This window comes from Cystoisospora suis (genome assembly GCF_002600585.1).
Source record: "Cystoisospora suis strain Wien I chromosome Unknown contig_3851, whole genome shotgun sequence".
NCBI lineage: Eukaryota > Apicomplexa > Conoidasida > Eucoccidiorida > Sarcocystidae > Cystoisospora > Cystoisospora suis.
This window is the reverse complement of record NW_027156646.1, coordinates 1-21332: the sequence shown is the minus strand read 5'-3', so window position 1 is coordinate 21332 and position 21332 is coordinate 1. Positions and strand designations below refer to the sequence as shown.

The following is a 21332-nucleotide window of genomic DNA, read 5'->3' as shown; positions in this document are numbered from 1 at the left end:
AGATTAAAGATAGATAGATCATTCAAACAGACAGATAGATTAAAGATAGATAGATCATTCAAACATAGACAGATAGATTAAAGATAGATTAATGACATCTCTGACAGATTAAAGACAGATGGATTGGAGATAGACAGATAGACGAGGCCATTCATTAGTCTGACGAGATGCCGTGGATTCCTTTCCTTCTTTCTTGATTTATCTCTACGATCCGCTTTTTACCTTTCTTCTAGATCAAGAACAACTTCACCTATAGGAGAGTCAGCGGCAAGCATATCTCCTTTATCCATGACAATAATCTGGAGCTTGGCGGCCCCAGGTATTAAGACAGGGAAGACAAAGTGTTCGTAGAAATCTGGATTATCATCGCTGAAAACGAACAACAACAGCATGAGCAGACACACACAAAAGAGTTCAACCGATATACATAAATACATATACATACATACATACATGCCTAGACATGCATACGTACATAGACATACACCGACATCGAGGGGGATAGAACATAGGAAACAAAAGGTGCGCTCTCTCTCTTTCTCTTAATCATGGTCTAGATGAGGTGAAGATATACTTATGCAGTATAAAAGGCTTCTTTTCTCTTCGTCTTTTGCTACTGCGTGAGAAAGACTTATCTTAATCCATTCATGGCAGTACTGCTTGATAAGATGAGAACCTCACCTACGCATATCTATGTATGAGTAGCTGACGTATCTCCACATACAGAAGAGAAGTTGTAACAAGTAGGTATACCATATTTTGTCTCATAAGAGGAGAAGAGAAAGAACGACAACGTCCTCCTTGAAGGCCATGCTCATTCCTGAAGCTACGTACGTCCCAGTAAAAGAGAAGTTTGACGAGCAAGCAGAAAAGTAATGAACTTCCCGGGGAAACTTCATTATCACGTCAGAAGTCTATGAAGAAGAGACACTGATTTACCTATCTATCTATCTATCTATCTTTAATCTATCTATCTATCTATTGCAAAGTAATGGATGGACTGATCGCTTGACTGATACCAACCTTGGTCTTCCCTTGATCTTTTCTCCGGCGAATGAGAAAACTCCATGGTGAAGAATGAGAAATATCGTTGTTTTGAGTGAGGTCTTCCTAGGTTTCATCGGGGGTGCACCTTACTTGTCGAAGACATTATCTGAAATGACGGTTTGGTCGCCGAGACAGACTTTGAGATAAGGGTCGCTCTTGCCGAAGAGATCAACATTCAAAAGATTTCTTCCTGTGAGGACATACAGGTGTACGACAACCGTTTCGACAACCCATCTCTGCATAGGGGGAGCTATACTTATAACGGGGGTATCTATCTCAGATCCGTTCCATGAGCACCTTGTCGACACTTCACTCGTGTCGCTTCTTAGAGAAGGGGTTCGATTATTTCCTGAGGTCCCTAGTAATGATAAAGAGGAATGATTGTTGTTGCTGTTCTTCTTCTCATTCTCATTTTGGCCTTCCGTCGTTTCCATGAGATCTGCAGTCGTCGTCTTCTTCTTCATCTTCTTCTCGCCTCTCCGATCACTATCATCACCATAGTCCATCTCATTTTCCCTCGTCTTCTTGTTGTCGCTTGTCTTGTCTTGAAGAGCCGCCGTCGTCGTCGCCTCTGTTCCTGTTGCAGGAGGAGGTCTCTCCCCGTCTATTCTATGGTGACGAGAGGCCACGTCATCATGAGAGTCTCCTAGGGATAGCATCTGACTTGAGCTTGATCGTCGCTTTGATCTCTGGGCTTGTAAGGCCATCTGCTTTTGTGTCACGTCTGTTACTTTGATCCACCCCTGTACATACAGCCGATCAATCGGTAGACAGTATAAAAGCATTCAAAAACTATAGAGGGAGAGGTGTGAAGAGAAAGACGGCGTCACAAGAGAGACAAAGCAAACATCGCTATCCTAGGGATAGACACAAGGCCCATCTATATCCCCAGCCACTCTCCTTTCTATCCACTTATACAGAGACAAACGGCGATACAAACACATAGCCATGTATATGATATATACAGATTGCCAAGTACATCTCTCTCTCTATATAAATATATATACTTATACGCAGACAAAAGAGATATACGAAGAGGAGTTATATCCTCACTTTCTTTCCAGATATAAGAGGAGAAGCGGTTGAGAAGATACTTGCTTATTTTCTTCTTTTCTTCTCCTCTCTTGAGCTCGTTTTCTTTGGTTCCTTCCTCGTCTGTCTGTTTTTGATCCTTCAGCCTGTTTAGTTTGAGCTTACTTTGATTTGTGTGATTTTCTTCTTTTCTTCACCCCAGACGAGATACGTCGTGAGATTGTTGGAGGGCAAGACGCCGAAGTTGTCATACCAAATCTGAGTCTGATTTCGATCGAACATGGTTCCTCTCTTCTTCAATCGACATACAAGCTGGCCTCTTGACACAGGGATCGGAGTTGCAAAACCTGCCTTGCGATCTTCGTTCTTCAGATATCCTCCCGTCTATCAAAGACAACATGAACGCCAGAAAGAAAGGAAGAGATACGAAAGAAAGAGAGAAAGGAAGAGATACGAAAGAAAGAAAGAGATGAGAAAGAGGCAAGGAGAGAAGAAAGAAACAGACAAGAAAGAGGTAAGGAAGAATGAGAAAGCATTCGTTCTTCCGCTTTCTAGAGCACACAAGACACTTGACTATGTCGTTCCCCAGAGAAAAGACTCGTGATGACTACACTAGAAATGACTTACAAGGGGTTTGAGCTTTTCGATAGAGTCTTGGAGCTCTTCAATCTCCACACTCAATTGATCGACCTCTTCATTCTCATCCGCCTGGAAAGAAGAGAAAGAAGACACGCGCACAGAGATAGACAAACACAGAGTAAGAAAGAGAGGAAAGAAGAGCCTCGTTCTCTCCCTTCACAGACCTGCTGAACAAGTCATACAGCCAGATGTCTCTCTCTTATCAGGGTGCCTGCATGCATGCATTCTTCTCCATAAAAAACTCTGTTCATTAACAAGGCACCCGCTCACATACACAAAAACCTCCATAGAGCATGAGTAGAGCTGCATTATGAGATATGAATGTCGATGTACGGCGTAGATGTAGATATGTAGGTATATGTACGTGTGTATGAATATGCTTAATACCTATGTACTTATCTATGTACCTATGTATGTTAGGTATGTATGTATGTATGCATGTATGTATGTATATAAGCAGCAGGAGGAGGTGGGGAGCTACAATGTGCAGGTCTAGGGCTACTTTCAATCAAGGTATATACCCACCTCTCCTTTTTTCTTATCTTGCTTTTCGCTTCATATCAACATTCACAAGCGCGTACAACGCGTTAAAGAAGAAGTAGGAGTAGTGACGGGAACAAACAAGCTCTTGCTTACATGAGTTCGACTTTCTTTGAAATCGAAACACAACAGCGGAAAAAGAGAACGCTCCGATCTTTTCATAGATCTGTCTATCACTGCATGGCGTCCTATCTACAACAGAGAGGAGAAGTTTTCTTTCCTCTTCCCTTGAGATAAGCATTAGAAACACGTAGGCGAATAAGATGCTGAGGAACGAACAACCATTGCACGCAGCTAGCTGACCCCGATGACAGCAAGCATGCATGCATGCATTGTAATCAAGAAAGCCGTTGACAACTGGAAAGTGGTCTACGTCAACTGTCTTAGTTTCTAAGACTACCGTTGTTTGATAGATACCCCGTCCAACTCTCGGGGGGCGTTTTCGTCTCTTTCATCCTTATTTTATTCTCAGCAAAGAAAAGAAAAAGAAGCGTCTTTTCTCCTTATGGCGAATCGCATGCAATTCACTTGCTTACTCCAGAGTGTCTCTTCAACATCTTCATTGCCGCGACCTTTCTATGAAGCTTTTGTTCGAGCGCCCTGAGAGAGACAATCAGGAACAATAGCTGAAAGACGAGATGTCAAGCTTCTCTCAAGAGGTCTATAGATGGAGACAGACCTTTCTTCGGAAACAGGCTTTTCAATTTTCTCCATCTCTATTTAACTCGGCCTTTTCACCTGTGGATTCTGGCGAAGAGCAGCAACTATAGAAAGGAGATCTTCTCAAAAGACCTCCTCTTACCCGAAATGAGTCCTCTGCAGTTACATAGCTCCGGTCAAGAACCCCGGGTCACGCTACGCCGCTCTCTCTGTGCTTGGAAAAGATTGACGGTGAATCGGAAGGTTTTGAAGGGACTTACATCTTCGAGAGATCGAGAAAGTTTTCTGTGATGGAATCGAGAATAAAATAGCCATTCTCTGCTGGGTACCTGATCAAATCAAGAAAGAGGCATACCATCACAAGGCTTCGATTTAGCAGAAAAGAAGCTTGAAAACAAGCCTTGTCTCTATAAGGTCTTCGCAGAGGTCTGCAAGATCACCACTCTCGACTACACTGTATTGTCCACGCTCTCACCTTTTCCTAGGAGTCAGTACGAATAGATACCCCGAATGCAATGCCGAGAGAAAGAAGATCTACCTACCTATCTATCTTTCTATCTCCAAGAACTCACTAAGAAGATGGAAACAACTTCCTTTCACTGCTACTGCTACTCGTATTACTCCTCCTTCTCTAGACTTTTCCTTTCTCCCTTTCTCTTCTCCCACCATCCGATCTTCCTTGTTGCCTTTTCACTGAGACACGTTTTCCACACATCTATCTATATCCAGTCATCTCCTGCACATGCAAACGAAAGAGATCCATCTCATGGAGTAGAGAGAACAAGTGAGTCCCCTTCTTATCCTTCTTCGTATTCTTCATCTAGTCCGCTCGAAGTCCAGAAGCATATCAACTCTACTTCTTTCTCACTGTACGAGAAATCACCGTTTCACTGAGATCGAACAGCAACGTTATTTCTTATCGAAGAGTCTCAAATCACCGAAAAATGCAGGCCTTGCCCCCGACTCTATCAATCAATCAAAGCGACGTGGAGATCTCCTAGCTGATACGCGAAGGAACTCAGAGTGAATGAAGGAGAAGAGAATAGAATAGAGGATGAGGTTTAGGGCTTATCATGAGTGAGACAACGGAGCGGTCATCAGCACTATGACGAGTACCCCGGAGACTTCCTTATATACATTCTTACTTTTAGCCATACCTGATATCAAAGCTTGGAACACAGATACGATGGAATTTCTGATCATTTGTAGACTGAAAGATGAGAATCAGTTCGCCAGCATCGCCGAAGAGTTTTTCCTTTCTCTCTTCATCGTCAGCCTCATACGCCCATACAACGACACCTGAAGGGAAACAACAAAAAAGAAGGAGCGCCGCATGCAGACAGAAAGTTCGAGAAGAAGAGATAAACAAGAAGAAGAAGAAGAAGATCAAATCTATCTATCTATATATCTTGCTGCTTCCTTGTTCTTCTCTGTAGAAATCCCCGCTACATTCCTAGGGTGATCGTTTGAAGGGTCATGACTTCGTTGCGGTTCATACGACCTCGAAAAGCGGAAGAGATACATACTTAGGACGAGAAGATGAGGAGAAGAACAAGAAGAAGGAGAAGTGTTTCTTAGAGGAAAGGAAGAAAGAGGTGGACAGATGCTAGCATCCATGCCTGGTGTTCTCCATACCTTCTTCTTTTGTAAAGATATTCACCATGTTGTATGTCCCGACGAATTCTCTATCAAAAAAGGCGTTGCCTTGGTTAGCCGTCATTGTGCTTCGCCGTGTTCTACGTCGCTTCGTCGTCTTATATACGGTCTTCAGCATCTGCAGTCTTGCTAAAAGACACGATCTAAAGAAAGCAAAAGGGACAGGAGCGGAAGAGCCATAGAGAAGACGAAGAAAGAGAGGATTGGTATATAGGCGCAGAAAGGTAGACGGTGAGCCGAAGAGATATCTAAAGGAGAAAGAATGCCGTCTGTGGGTGTGATCTTAGACATGGTGTCCCCGTAGTGGCAGCTGCAATTTGACGACGATGTGTATAGACATATGAAGCTCAAGATAAAGAAAGAAGAGGGACTTCTCCTCCCTATCTGAGAAATGTCGTTTTCATCACCTAAAGAGTTTCTTGTTCTTCCCTTATGCGCATGTAAGAGTGTGCTTGTCTTCAATAGATCCATGGACATGGGAAGCTTCAATGAGATGTCTCTGTGCCCCCCCCCCTATTGTCTATCATATGAAGAAAGAAAAGATAAACCTCATCCATTCTCACATCTGTCTGTGTTCCCACGTATATTATAAACGAGACTTCACGGACAGAAATCATGACGAGGGGGTAAATCAGAGGAGAGATTCCACATGTAGAGTACAGGGACAGATGGTAGAAGAGATTACGTTTCTACATCAGGAGATGATAGAAGAGATATGTTTCCTTCGAACGTCCATTGAGGAGATAAGGAATCCACAGCTCATATGGCTTGGAAAAGTAGTACAAGTGCCCTCACCTCACCTTCACCCTAGTATCGTGTAAAGCATCACGAAGGTGTAAGCTAGCTTGACTCAGAACCACTTTCTTTCTTGCATCCCGAGAAAAAGAAAAAGAAGCCAACAATGCATGCATACGCAATCATACATACAGACATACATGAATCTCCGCGGAGAGCTTGTTCCTAAGGTTCTTCTACCGAGAGAAGGAGAAGATAGAATAGCCACCCTTACCCTAGTCGTTCTGGATCTGCCTTATGGCCGGGTTTTCGTATCCAAGTCCTTAGGGCTGTTCTGACGCGATGTTGATCGGAAGCACCTAAGACACGGAAAAGCAGACAGATAGTAGGGGGAGAATGAAAGGCGGACCTGGGAAGAGATGAAACTAGATGTCCCCCCAACGTAAAGAAGTTTGGATGTATGTTCAGTGCGTGCATCTATCTCCAATCTATATTTGTGAAATGACAGTGCGCTTCATCTCGTGACATGCATGCGCTCGCCCTCTATAGGTTTGTAAGGATACGTCATGGACTTACGTCAACCTATTAGGATGATTCGAGTAGCTCTCTCACGATATCTCGGTATGAGATGAAACGAATGGCCACTCATAGATAGACTTCACCTGAGTTTATATATAGACACATGCGCACTATTCACGGTGAGTCCAGACATACAGACAGATAAGGAGAGAGGTAGATGGATACACTGACAGATAGCGGGAAGAGGGGGAAGCAACTTATATACCCCGGTTTATACATGTAAGAAAGAAGAAGAAGAACGAAAGAAGTTCCCGATTACTTGAGAACAAAGAAAAAAGGAGCTCCGTATATTCTTCCTTTACTGTCTTCTCATATTCTATCTATATATGTCTCTCTCTAACAAGCTATCTACCTATCCCGCTACCTATCTATTCAGAGGCCTGCAATCAATCGATCTCCCCCCATCCAATCTCAGTGTCCTTCGTCGGTTTCTAAGGAGAGAGAAGAGAAAGAAGAGAACGAGTACGTACTTTCTGCGGTATCCTTGGAGGTAGTAGTACTATCTTGAACTTTACTAGTGTTGGCCGAAGACTTGTTTTTCGTGAGAGCTGAGAAGAAGGGCTTATTCCCTGTATTCTTATCTCCTTTAAGAAGGCTCATGTCCTCGTCATATTCCGATGCACTTGGCCCTGGGTCGCTCAGATCTGCAACCTAGAGTAAGAAGAAAAAGAAAAAGAGACGCAACACTCCTGTTACGGGGTCATGGGTGTTAAAGCACATACGCATACATAAATACATACATTCATACATATCTACATATTCATACATATATAATCTTCATTCATACATACTCTTGATACATACATAGACATGGATATTCCTCCATAGAAGAGGAAGACCTCGCTCCCCTGTCAAGCCGTTTTCGCTCTGTCCCTGCGTCTCTCTCTCGAAGAGTTCTGGTCAGATCGAAGAAGAAGAAGACGATCACGCGGAACAACAGGCCACCGAATTACGGATCTACTGAAGATGGCTTGAGGAAGCTAAGCTTCATCCTGCCGAGGGTGGGTAAGGAGGAATAGATAACGTTGGTGTGAGATCGCATGTGAATAGAAGTGCCAAGTCCATTTCTTCATGGTAAGACCGCGAAGAATGGATATGCCCCACCCCAGACGTGAGAACCACTTTGGACAGGGTGCTAGACACCTTGGACAAATAAATAGAGATATGTCTATATACACAGATACTTACTTCCTCTAGGTGGCCATCATGTGCCCCCCCCTAGTGAATGTGTATACGTACACACATGCCTGTATCCTATTCAGATGCACAAAAGTCATAGCGCTTCTCCTTGTATATAAATATATATATATATAGTGTTCACCGTTCAGTATGTATATCTATGACGTCGATATAAATATAAATATATATATAGTCCATATATAGAGGGAGAAGAGAGGTTTGTGTAGGGTGAGTATCTTTTTCCTTGTGTTTGTCCCGCCCTGTGGGTTTTACCTTGAGTAGAGGTTCCTCGAAAGGAAGATTCATTCTATCAGGTGCGCCAATGAAGTAGTCATCAGCGTTAAGTATATGGATAACAATCTCCTCTGTTTGAAGATTCTTGATGAAGAACATATCGTGATCTGTTAGAGTCCTCCCAACAAGAAGATCATCGTCATAGAGAAGATCTCCAGAGATATCAGCAAAGCATTCAAGGATCACATCGACGTTTGATACGGTGGTATAAGGCAACTCAGGAATAAGATACTGCTCCTGATAGAGAAAAGAACACACGCAAAAGCCAAGTAGAGACTCAGGTGTATTCAGTTGGTCACTCCGTCTCTAGTCGACAAGAAGGATAAGACAAAGAGAGATAAGAAAGGAAGAAAGAGATGATAAGGAAGAGAGAGATAAAAAAGGAAGAAACAGATGATAAGGAAGAAGTAAAAGAGCGACAAAAACTTTCATTCTAGAAAGCTTGGGTTCTTTGGAGTCGGTTCGGGGGGGGAAGGCGTACGAGAAGAGATATGAGTAAAAAGAGAGAAGAAACAAGCCATCTCAACTAGAGCGAAGATTGTTCCTAGTCACCTTGGGAAGGTAGTCTAGATGAATATATCTATCTATATCTATGTCTATCTAAATGTATACATGTGTAAATGGTTCATTAGTATGATTATGAGGGAGGGGAAGAAGGTGGGCAGGGGGTGAGTACTATGGGAACATGAAGGGTAAGTGAGAGGTAAGGCTACAGACATCCTGGCTGAATAGGAACCTGATACATACCAAGATACATGTCTGTCCTAGATGAGAAATCCAAGGAGATAAAGAGACTAAAGATAGATGCATAGATACAGACACTCAATCTAAAGAGACAGACTAATTGAAGACAGATCGGTCCATAGATAGATAGATTCAAGAAACACTAAAGATAGAGATATGCAAAACCACTTGCTTAGTAGTTGCCTCGGTCGCATAGGAGTGACTGTTTTTTACCATAAGATTTCTATCCATTTTGGGTGGGGGAAGAGATGCTAACTCAGGCGAGGCAAGTTGTAATTGGAGTGCTCTCTCTCCCTGAGGAATCTTCAGATATTCATTTACAGATACACCCAGTGACGCGACTTCACCCCCTTCTCGACTGATGAGGCGGAAATTGATATCGGGAAGAACAGAGCGTATCCCAACATGACTTCGATGACGACCCATGTCTTCTCCTCCTCCCCCTTGAGAGATTGTCTTTATAGATCCTTCATGCTCCGACTCAACGTCTTGAGGATGTCGACGCTGTTTCTCTGGTAGTAGAGCTTGAAGATAAGGAAGATAAGGAGTAATGAAAAGCGGAGGAGAAATTCTTGCGCCTACCCATACACCGGGCACCGATGTGTTACCTGGGAATCGACAAGATATCAAGCATAGAGGAGAGTCGAAACAGGGGGTGAGTTAGAAAAAGAGAGAGAACGACGCTGTCTCTAGTGGATACGTGAGGCAATAAGAGAGAATAAAGAAGAATGAATGAAGCCGTCTGTCTATATCTTGTAATAAGACCATCTTCACAGTTGCCCAGGATTTCTCTTCCTCCGCTCTGTCGATCACCTCTCCTACAGGGAGCTCGTGGAAATGCCTTGGAAGCGCTCAGCGAATCACAACATCATTCCCACATAGCTTTACATACAGGTACAGACATCCTCTACCTCGCATCACATAGATATATATATATATATATGAAGGTTTATTCACGGGACTCTCTCCACTCATGTCTACGCCAGTATACGTTTGTAAAGGCTTGTAGAGATGGAGAGAAGAACTGATACTGCGCGTTGATCTTGTTTCATCTTACCCGCTGTTTTCCGTATTGGAAGTGCGACCTGTTTGGACTTGCGGAAGGTTTCGGAGTCAGGTATACAGACAACTTTCCTTCGTAGTCGCTGTTTAAGCTGAATTGCAGCAGGAATTACGGTTAGAAGACAATAAAGGAAGAAACAAGTGGTAAGGAGTCTCCGAACACAAGGCGAAGGAGAAGGACGACTAGGATATTCGAAGGGACATCTCATATGATTGCTGTTAGACGGAGGCCCCTCTATGATGTGCTGGTCATACAGAGACTCTCTGGAGAGAGTTTAAGTGAGTAACTGAAGTGATCTTAGCCTCAGACAGAAACAAAGACATCATTACGATTGAGAGATACACGCGTATATCTATCTAACTATCTTTAGTATATCTTCAATCGACCTTTCTGTAGCTATCCATCTATCTCTTTCTCTATCTATGCCTCTGTGTATACACACATATGTATATAGAAGCAGTAAGTACTTGGGTCCTTTATCGATGACTATGTCATCGGAAGGATTGTCACGTAAGGGAGAACCTTTGAGACACTTGCGATTGTCGACTGGACATCCGACAACAAGAAAGACCCTCTCCACTCATCTCCTAGTTAAGGCTCCCCCCCTCATTCAAGAAGAGAAAGAAAAGCATGTATGGTGTATGTATCTCGCAAGACACAGTCAACCGTCAAAGGGATGTAAAGGCGAGAAAGACTACTATTCCCGTCGCTTCTTTCGATCCAACCATAGCCCCCCACTGACCAAAAGAAAAGATCAGAGGCAAACAATCTCCCTATCTGTTTCTCTCTCTCTGCTATCTTCTCTCTTCTTTTCTTACCGGGTTTTCACTGAACTGTGAGACCACATTAGGCCCAGGGAAATCATCGCATGAAATGAGGAAGTCGAGAGGTTTGTCGGGGTCATCCGGCCAGAAGGATGAGATTCGAAGGACATAATCTGTGCTTTGATCAAGTCCCCCTGATTCGAGGATTCTTAACCCGAGAAGATCTACATCAATTTCATAGTAGAGAAGCTTGAAGTTTTCTTCTTCCACAAGCTTCGGATCTGTAAGACGACTCACAGGCCATTCTGGACGTGGAGGGAGGGACAACATAGATGTCTTACTACTACTACTAGGATCCCCGTAGAATCGGAGAATGGCATTTCTCCATGAGTTATCTGTCTCTTTGATTAGGCTATCCGCATAAGAACTGCAGGAAGAACTCGCAAAGCCAACAGAAGCTAAGAGACGAGGCTTCGCTTGCCAGGCAGCTCCTAAAGAGAAGCTTCTTTCGACCGCGTCAAAAGCCAACTGTTCATTATCAAGTAAAGAATACCATATAGCCTCATTCGCAAAGTTCGGATCGGTATGCTGCTGTAGACCATCCGATGAAGAAGAGGATGAGGAGGAAAAAGCACTTTTCTTTCCGGGGTTGTCGCGTAGATTCAAATGTTCGATTTCTTGTTGAAGAAGAGAATTGCCGAATTCCTTCTGGCGTCTATCTAAGTTCGCGGGATCCCAATCAACGACAACAGACATCATCTCCTTCTCTATCTCGCCATGTTCACCTATATCGATATCAAAGAGACGTATAACTATGGGGGGAGGCGGAAGAGCTAGATCTTCAAACTCAGGTAAAAGGCCTTCAATACCTCCGCTGCTGCTTGAAGGCTTTTCTACTAGAGTTGATGTGCATGGTTCTTCTGCTTTCGTCTCTTCTTTACGACTATTTCTATGGAGACTGCTGCTACGAGTAGCACTGCCGCTGCTGTTTTTATCAGGGTCGCCACGGAGAGCAGGAGAAAAAGAGGCTCCATGGCCTTCGTCTTTTCCCTTAGGGGGTGCCCCAGAGGACGCTTTAGCTGCTGGACCCGTATAGAGAAACACCGGAGCGACAGCTCGTGCTAGGAATGATGGATTAGCTGTACTTCCAAGAACTTTCAAGTCTTTGTCGATACAACGCTCTTGGATAAGTTTGATGACCTGAGATAGATAGATTAAAGAGAGATAGATTAAAGATAGATAGATTAAAGATAGATAGATACTGCACTTATGTGCATATGTATATACGGGCCGAATGTATGCCGACTTGGATGATAATAGAGGCTTTGGTATCATAGCCGTACATACAGATCTCTTATCACTATGTTCAATAGAACGGACTCCTACAGTACTGATGAAGAAAGGAGAAACGCTTCAAATACAAATACTGACAAAGAAAGACACGTAGGTACTGCCCTACGCGCAGGTAGAGAGAAGTAAAACTCAACTGCCAGAACTAAGGTAGGAAATGAAGACATGCAGCGTCAACGTAGCTTTCTTGATCTTAGACTTCTGCACCCTCAATGTATACACAGAAAGAGAAGAGATACTCTGGCCTTCTTCATCTTCTTCCCGTTTCAAAGACACAGACTTTGGAGAATTGACTTCTCTTTCTTGTCTCTCATCCCTTTCTCTCTTTCTGTTTCTCAAATCTCAATGCAGACATTTCTGGAATGAGTCTTTTCTGCGATAGATTTCTCATAGCGGGCATATGAGTAGAAGATCCTACCTATCAAACACGTCTCTCCCGCAGAAGACAAACATACCTGCGGTTACACAACTGTATGAAAAGAAACTGTGAATGTGCACCAGACTCGCTCAATCGTGGCATTCCTACATGCATCTAGGTATAGGATGACGCGTATAAGAGCTATATATGTATGTATATCATATGACACGTGAATTGAAGAGAACGTCCTACGAGAGAACATCATGATTTTGTCGTGATCTTCTCACCTCTGTCTCGACTTCAATAGTCCACCACGGATTGAGGGAGGCATCGGCATCCATAGCAGGGAGATTCCGAGCTTGAAGGATATCACTATGAAAGTAGACTTGTCGATAAAAAGGCGAAATTGCTTTAGCTCTATCAGCGCCACTTGTCATATGACCGCTACCACCCCCCCCGTTGAAAGATGCTCGAGGTCCTCCGAGAATCGATTCATACTCAACTCGCCAACCTATATGTCCCTCCCGCCTCGTGATGGTGTCCATACCGCACATAACACTCACTTCCACAGGACGAGGAACTTGCTCTAATGGCTCATTGTCATACGTGACAATTAACTCTCTGATAAAGAAAGAAAGAAAGAAAGAAAAGGGATAAGAAGACTATCTGTGTAGGGTGAAGCGTCTCTACAAACACATATTGTCTGTAACGTGGGCGAAGCCCTACTAGCATACTGTTATGGGCACGACGGTTTTATACACATGTAGCTAAATATATATTTATATTCATATACACTAGCCTCCACAGTAATACACCCTTTGCAATACTACATATGTATACACTAGCCTCATCGGCATTCTGTTTTTCATAAACATACAAACTCCTCTAATTTGTCTCGTGATCGAAAAGGAAGACAGATGTTTCACTCGGCATCTATCAAACCCTGAGCGACAAGTATCAGATGTCCATTTGCTTCCTTGAAGTGAAGAGGAGAATTCTCAAGAAAGAGACAGCACGAATTTCGTGAAGGCTAGCTAGTTAGTAGTGATAGAAGAGGAGGAGTTGAGAATCCACAACAAAGAAGCTAGCTATGGCATATGCATCCTACCTGTTATTTTCTTCCCCCCGACTTCTCCCGCCCGCCCGATGGTCTCGGAACTCAAGAATAAAGGACCTTCGTTTCCGACAACCCTCCTTGAGAGTGTTCCTCACCACTACACCGCTTTCTCTCTTAGATATAGAGGACGAACACAGAGCAGAAGTCCTACCCACTCAGAAACATAGAAGTATGTGAAGAAAGATAGAAGAGCCTTTCTTTCATTCAGCAAAAGATTCTCGCCGTCTCCCACCTTGTTGTATGTGCATCGTATCCTTTCCCCTTCTATTAGCTAGCTAGCTAGCCAAAACGCAGGAATCTATTGAGAATCGTCAGTATCACATGAACGCTCCCTCTCCCCTGTCCCTCTTCAGAAGTCCACGCCTGTCACAGTATCGAATGTACGCTAGTTCCAAACTGCAACTAGGAGATGAAAGAGAATACACACACATCCATACTCAACATAGGTATACAACCTTATACACCCCCCCATGTTGACGAAAACACTCCATGATTCTTACTCTTCATTTTCGTGAAGATTCGTTTCTCTCCCCCCAAGGAGACTGGTTTCTTCCTCAGGGACTGTGCCTAGCTGTTGCTGTTGTAGCTGTCGAGGTGCCCGAGCAAGAGGTAGGCTCGATGCATCCTCCACGACCACTGCGCGAGCTTCACCAAGAAGACATCCAGCGAACGTCGACGGAAAGCGACATGCTGGGAGAGGTGTCACCGATTGATCCCAGTGTATCTACAGAAGAAAAAACCAAGGATTAGAAAGAACGGTGTAGACATCCTACCAACAGCCTTAGTGAAGAAAGACGCATTTGAGAGAAAAAAGGTGATGAGGCTTGCTTCAGGTGTTACCTAGGACCTCGACCAGAAGAGAAAAGCATACAGTGTGACGTCTAGGGAGAAAAGACAACGTGAGAAGATACGAATGAAATACATGGAAGTCATGGAGAAACAGAGAGGAGAGATGAATGACAAGGAAGGAATTAGGAAATGAAGTAGTGGTAGGTAATCAAAAGAACCGAGACGATACGAAAACGGTGAGAAACATATCTATGTATATATCTATACGATGATGAGTTCGACTGACTTCTACTAGTGCAAGCAATGCCTACATTGCCATACGTACACACCTATCTCTAACCGATATAGAGGGTCTCTTGCCTAGATCTACAAGCAACGACCATCTCCCTAACACAGCAGAGCTGTATGAAAGCTTAGAGATAGATTCGCTCGGGTTGTCGTGATTCCGGTCCTTTATCATCATAATTCTTTCATCTCCTTTTGGAAATATGAATCACTCCAAGGCTGTCTTAGAAAAGACGCCTCTGCTTCCTCGCATGCATGTTATCTTGTTGTTTTTCTCTCTAAACTTCATGCCTAGTACATCACGAAGTGACCAAACCTCCGTCTCTATACACTCACCTGAATCCACTTCATTTCTCTTTTGAAGTCGGCCTCTGCTGCTCGGGCCTCGAGTTCTCGTATGGTGGTACTCCCGCCTCCTAACGCGCCTGTTCCTTTCTCACGTAAAATGACGGCTGGATGTGGGGGAATCGTCTCTAGACCTGGGACGCCGTTACCTGACGTAAAGAATGAGAAGAGTTGAAAAGAGAAAGAAGGATTATGATTCTTTGTGGTAGAGGATATTGCAGCCACACATATACAAGTTCTACACGCAATGAAGAGAAGGAAAGGAATTGTCGGCATCTTCGAGAGAGAATGGACCTTCGTGATAGGCATATGATCTTCAGATGCGCTCTGCGAGGGGTCCGTGCTTGACGGACGCAGACATATAGATACATGTATATACCAATACATATATACATATACAAGTGACGACTGCAAGCCACCTTATAATGGAAAGGAGGCATGGCTCCTTTCATTTCCCATGTGAAGACAGGGCATACATTTGGAGAGAGAGATATATAAATGTATATACACACTGAGAGAGAGTATGTACATACATACATGTGCATGTCTACATACTGCAGTCGTCAACACACAGCACCGCTAGCTTTCCTCCACTGGGAACTGCCACCACCCAGGGGTCATTGAGGCTGCTCGCACGCAGTTTGTGAAAGCGGCTGGGGCTTGTCTTTCTCGCATAGGGATGCACTTCACTACAGGAAGAGAATACGAAGAAGGAATTCTATAAATGTCTCAGGCGCCAGTCAAGAATCACATCTGAATTCCTTTCACTCCTTCACAGATAGATAGATAGATAGACAGATAGATAGATAGATAGATTAAAGATAGATAGATAGACTAGAGGTAGGTAGGAAGATTAAGGATGGATAAGCAGATAAATAGATTAGAGGTACATATATAGATTGGAGATAGATAGAACTGAGTTGTTCTGTAATCCTCATCATGAAGAAGATGAAGACATTTTCCGATTCTTTTCGTTACCTCCTGGTGCTTCGCTGTCTCTTGCATTTTTCGTATGCTCCCAGTCATCGTCGTTATCGTCATCACGTTGACCGACATCTCGTTTCTTCGCCTTCAACAGAGCTTGAGGGGGGGGCCAACTCCCGTCATCTCCTGTATTTCCTTCAAGGAACCGTTTAACCTTACTTGAGCCCTGAAGAGGCAATCGACCAAAGAGTCTTGGTGGCTCTTGTTCTTCTCCTACTGCAATGATATAGACATAGACCCACTGGAGCTTGGGAAGAAGATAAAGAGGATCTGTAACTCTTTGCACCCATACGTTCAGAAGTGAATCAGGATAATCTAAATCATCTTCAAGTCGTGTCTCTGGAGAAGGACGCTTGTGATGAGCAGCACCTGTAGAAGAGGCCTCCTGATGACTACTCTTGGGGTTCTTCTTTTTGTTCTTCTTCTTTTCTTCTCGAGACATCGTGGCTTCATCGTGACCGTCCTCCTCTTCACTCTCATCTGATCTGATATCTCCTAGCTTTCGATAGGCAGACACAGAATGATGCTCCTGCATTTCCTGACGGCTCCGACTCCAATTATAGAAACGAAGAACACCACGAGAGTTCACATACGCTGGGAATTCAAGAAGATCGTAATTCGCATCAGGAATCTCATCCATCTCTCGACATTTACGTATACCCTCAATTTCACGTGTAAGTACTCTTCGCTTCCGGGCACGCCTCGAAAAGAACCCTGTACGAGAAGCTTGTTTCTCTTGATCTTCTGGAGTACCATCATCATCCGGAAGTTCAAGTAGACATCCAGCCACTTGAATCAAGACGTTCACTTCTCGATTCCTGAGTCGGAAACGACAGAAAAAGAAAGAAAGAAAGAGAGACCTACTATTAGAAATCAATCTATCTCCCTATATTGACTGTAGATACACTGATACACAGATGCGTGACACCATGATACATGAATCCGTCCTACTTACTGAAGAGACAAAAAGAAGTCTATCGATATCGTCGAAAGGGAATCTTGGGGGGACAGGAGACTAGGGTGGAAAGGATCATTACTGAAGAAGAAACACTTTACGAGAGGAAGAAAAGTATGAGGCGATCATGTGTTAGGGTGTCAGGCACCTGTGTATTAGTGAATCTACAGTCGATGAAGAGAGATGAATGGATCTCTATGCAAAACGATTCAAGAACTGAAAAAGAAGTTTCTTTCCCGAGAGAGTGAAAGAGATATATAATAGAGATGTGCTCTGCTTTCGCTGAAATATAATCCGGGGCTCATATGATGATCGAGACCATCAAGGAAGCTCTCTGGAAAGGTCAGCAAGACTTCAAAAAGCCTCTCCGGAGGTTGAGTTTTACCAATCTTCTCATCTGAGAGGCAGTACTTCACATAGAAATGCGTGACACAGGAAACCCTAGATACCCACTTTGCTCCTGATGGATATACCACACGATTTCCTACTCGTCCGCCTGTCTACACACATGCGATACCCATGGCACCCTATCTACCTACCTTCTATCTACCTGCCTAGCTACTCATTCTATCTATCTACCTATCTATGTCGCTGTCATCTACTACATATATATATATATGCATATGTATACTTGGAGATATATACTTCCAATCTATAGAAGACATGTATCGATTCTCGCTCCCCTCTTGGAATCCTCGACTGTTAGACGTAGAAGGCTTACCTGTACATATCAGGGAGATAGAGACCTCGGGCAAGTCGCACCTCAACACGAACCAAGAGGCCGACCTTATCAGGGAAAGGAGGCCAATCCTTTCTTCGTATTCTCTTATTATCAACGAGAACACATAGAGAACCATGGTAGGTAGACGGCGGGTCCAGTCCACCTTTCATCATCATCGTATTATATTCGCCTCGATTACCGTCGAAGTTCCCTCCATACATATGAACCCACATCGGCTTATTCAAAGGAACACGTGGAAGACGAGCATAACCCACTTGTTCCTTCAGTAGGCTATTTCCAAAGACTAAAGGCGAATCTGAATCAAAGACATCCAGCGTCAACTTCTGTTTGCGTCTGAGAGAAACAAGAAGGAAGAGGAGAGAAAGAGGAGTTTGAGGGGAGATAGGAACAAACATAGCACAATCGCAAGTCCATCCTAATGGCGATCAAAAGCAACAGTCATACCAGGTAGACATTCCTCTATGTTGTAGGAGGACTTGTATTTGTATGGATTGCATACAAGGAGATTCGGTATGAGTGAATGACGAAGTGACGGGGACCTGATAACCGCTGTAGGGAGATTGGGGGGGGCGAGGGAAAGAGAGAGTCGGACGAATGACCGATCATATAAGGAGAGGGTAAAGTGACGAAGAAGTTGAATCCTATTCTTTTTCTCTACGACTATCGGATGATGGAAGCCAAATCGAGACGTTGTTGCTGACATAAGAGTGTGAATAGAATCCTATTTATGAGAAGGATTGCACATACTTAAAGAATCACTCAGATATAGAGGTCTGGTAGAGATCTTCGTGTCATAGAAAAGGATATCTACCCGTGTAGTGACAGGTCAGAGAAGAAGCCTTGGTGGTGGGTTCAAAAACAACTCCTTCTTCTTTCCCTAGCCATGTCGCTTCGATCATTGTATATATCGAGATAGCCCGAAGGACAAAGGACATCGAAATAGACCATCATAGGTGAAGAGCCTCGCTGCTAGATCAATAGCATGATATGATGCCCGCGTATTAAATCAGCATAGAAGATTCGACCGCATCGTATACTGGGCAGCACGCAGCCATTCGTAGTATCACTGTCAACCACAGGCTCGTCCCCTTCACCCCAAGCAAGGCCAACTCTTCTCTCTCTCGAACTGTTCTATGAAGATAGAAAGAGAACCTCGCAATGGCAGATCCATCGATGTGTTGTTATGGCCTAACTAGGTAATTACTAGCTACACTAGCATCAAGGGATGGCTTCACAGTTTCACATGAGTATCAGCTAAAGACAGTGAGTGGGTTGTCATAGGTATGTATATATGTATGTATGTATCTTGTTTTCATCTCCCCTCACCCTCGGGGCACTGTGTGTGATGTATTACTCTTGAAAAGGATGACTGTCTTTGCTTCTGGTAGGTCTTTGTATGCAATCGAATGCATAGAACTCGTGATATCCTATAAGAAACAACTCACGTATTGCGGGGCATCTGGATAGCTACAGGCTCCCAGACACATTCACGCTGCTGATCGCTCTTGACTGTTGTATTCCAAGAATTTTTCTTTGAGGAGATATTCTGAGAAACGATCGTTACGAAGGGGTCACAGTTATCCCACTGGCAGGTGTTGTAGTTCGTATCGGTCTTAGGTAGAAAATCCGCGTAAAGATAGACGTAGTATGTCTGAAGAAGCAAAGACACCATGCTCCCGACAAAGAAGAGAATAATGAGATAGATTTACAGAAGGCATGAAGAGACAGATGATCGAGGAGAAGAAGAAAAATAATAGACTCTTAGATAGGCCTCACGTAGCTCGTCTTGGGACTATACCACAGTGAGGCAAGACGCTACTTCTTCCCCGCTTGATTATACAAGGGATAGATCGTCTGCAACAATGAACAGGTGGCTTACTGAAAGATGGTGATTGATAGCAAAGAATCTCTCTGCCATCAGCGAAGCAGAAGCATAGATTGAGACACCGCAAAGGAGGAGACGAAAAACAAGCTGAACCAGGAGTCCAGCCTCTAGTCCATGGGCTGTTATGCGTGAGTGTATGGCACAAGCGCCACGCATAACACTTCAACGCCTCTCGGTTTTCAAGCTGCTCTCCGTGTCTGACCTTTCGTTGTTTTTCCGACTATACAGGGAGATCGAAGCGGCCTTCATGCACGTTACTGGCATACATAGCCCTTTGTGGGCAGAGACAAGAAGGACTACCTCCCATCTAGTCTACGATCACTGACCTGACAATAGAGCATAGGAGCAGCTTTGCCGACTAAAACTTGACAACGCATAGGATCGTGATCGGAGGACGTGTCCTAGGCCCTCATAGTAATGCGATTGCTTTCACCTAGGTTTCGCCCGCATCTTAGGCATCTATCTGGTGAGCTCCATACAAATAGGATATCTGTAGAACCAGGTAACTGCGAAGGGCTTAGCTAGAAACAAGAGTGACGCTGATACTACCCTACCAAGCAATTTCTGTATGTGTTAGTCAGCAGAGGCTCACTGCTGTCAAGGAGAATAACCTGGGCTCAGAAAAGGCTCATCGGTTAGTAACTCAAGTATCTCTTCTTACTGCATCAAACATCAAGAGTTCCATCGAGACGCAACCTACCCCGTCACGCTGCTTCAGTCCAGGGCTAACTTCATGTGCTTTCTTTTTACTCTTCTCAGCCTGCTCCTCGGGTGTATCGTCCGTGTGCGGCGGAGTCGGTTCATCCGCTTCCTTCGCCCGTGACGTGGAAGGCTTCGGCTTCTTTCGGACTGGTCGTGGCGCGGGTAGCTCGACTCCATGTTGACTGTACAAGCGAAACAAGAGAAAGGTAAGCAAAAACAGTCACGATGAGAATCTCTGACCTACTCAGCCCTACAACTATCATGCCCTCAGTTTTTCTCGAATGAAGACCCTTCAGATACTTGAAGAGTCACGAGACTTCTTGAGAGCCGGGAACTTTTCTAGGTGTCCTTGTTGTATGGACCACGTCAACCAAAGAGGCTCGCTATATTCCATTCGGATGCCGCATTTCCTCAAATGCTCGGCAGCCCCCCCACCCGTTTCACAAGGCTCTCACAAGATCCACAGGCGGTGTGTCCGAGTGGTTAAGNNTTCGAATCCTGCCGCCGTCGGTTTCCCTGTCCACTCACGCGGAGAAGGGTTTGCTTGCTAATAGCTATGAAGAAGATCCCTTTAGCTCACTGGCTTCCACATACTCTCTCTCGTCCAACGCTCATGGAGAGGAAGTCCTTCTGCGCAATCTGTGTCGTATAAGATGGTACCAGGAAGAGTAAGAGCCAGCCAGGGACATGTGACAGACTTGGAACCGCAGAATCTAGCTCCTGATCCGCTGTCCCGTATGACACCCCTTAACACATCGCCAGAAACCCGACAAAGGCAGGGAAAACAAACCCAGACCACTAGACTCTCTTCCGTCTCCGTCGCTGGTGATGATTTCGAGCACCTGCTAGAGAAGCTAGCGTGATGACAACGACGGCGGCAGGATTCGA

At 44.2% G+C, this 21332-nt stretch overlaps 1 protein-coding gene across 1 annotated transcript in view; it reads right to left on the bottom strand.

Moving 5' to 3' along the window:
- CSUI_007335 (c2 domain-containing protein) overlaps nt 1-20625 on the bottom strand; it is a gene marked incomplete at both ends in the record, with an annotated part of 21367 nt that extends 742 nt beyond the window's left edge. The window contains 21 exons of the mRNA XM_068067481.1: nt 223-369; nt 1138-1790; nt 2245-2463; nt 2707-2787; nt 3795-3858; nt 4179-4247; nt 5076-5217; nt 5554-5717; nt 6584-6668; nt 7359-7539; nt 8341-8598; nt 9319-9713; nt 10163-10259; nt 10987-12132; nt 12928-13261; nt 14258-14481; nt 15168-15325; nt 16155-16978; nt 17837-18190; nt 19303-19508; nt 20443-20625. Coding sequence (XP_067920543.1) covers nt 223-369; nt 1138-1790; nt 2245-2463; nt 2707-2787; nt 3795-3858; nt 4179-4247; nt 5076-5217; nt 5554-5717; nt 6584-6668; nt 7359-7539; nt 8341-8598; nt 9319-9713; nt 10163-10259; nt 10987-12132; nt 12928-13261; nt 14258-14481; nt 15168-15325; nt 16155-16978; nt 17837-18190; nt 19303-19508; nt 20443-20625 — 5984 coding nt within the window. The remainder of the gene's footprint in view (nt 1-222; nt 370-1137; nt 1791-2244; nt 2464-2706; nt 2788-3794; nt 3859-4178; nt 4248-5075; nt 5218-5553; nt 5718-6583; nt 6669-7358; nt 7540-8340; nt 8599-9318; nt 9714-10162; nt 10260-10986; nt 12133-12927; nt 13262-14257; nt 14482-15167; nt 15326-16154; nt 16979-17836; nt 18191-19302; nt 19509-20442) is intronic.
- Between the last annotated feature and the right edge of the window lie 707 nt (nt 20626-21332).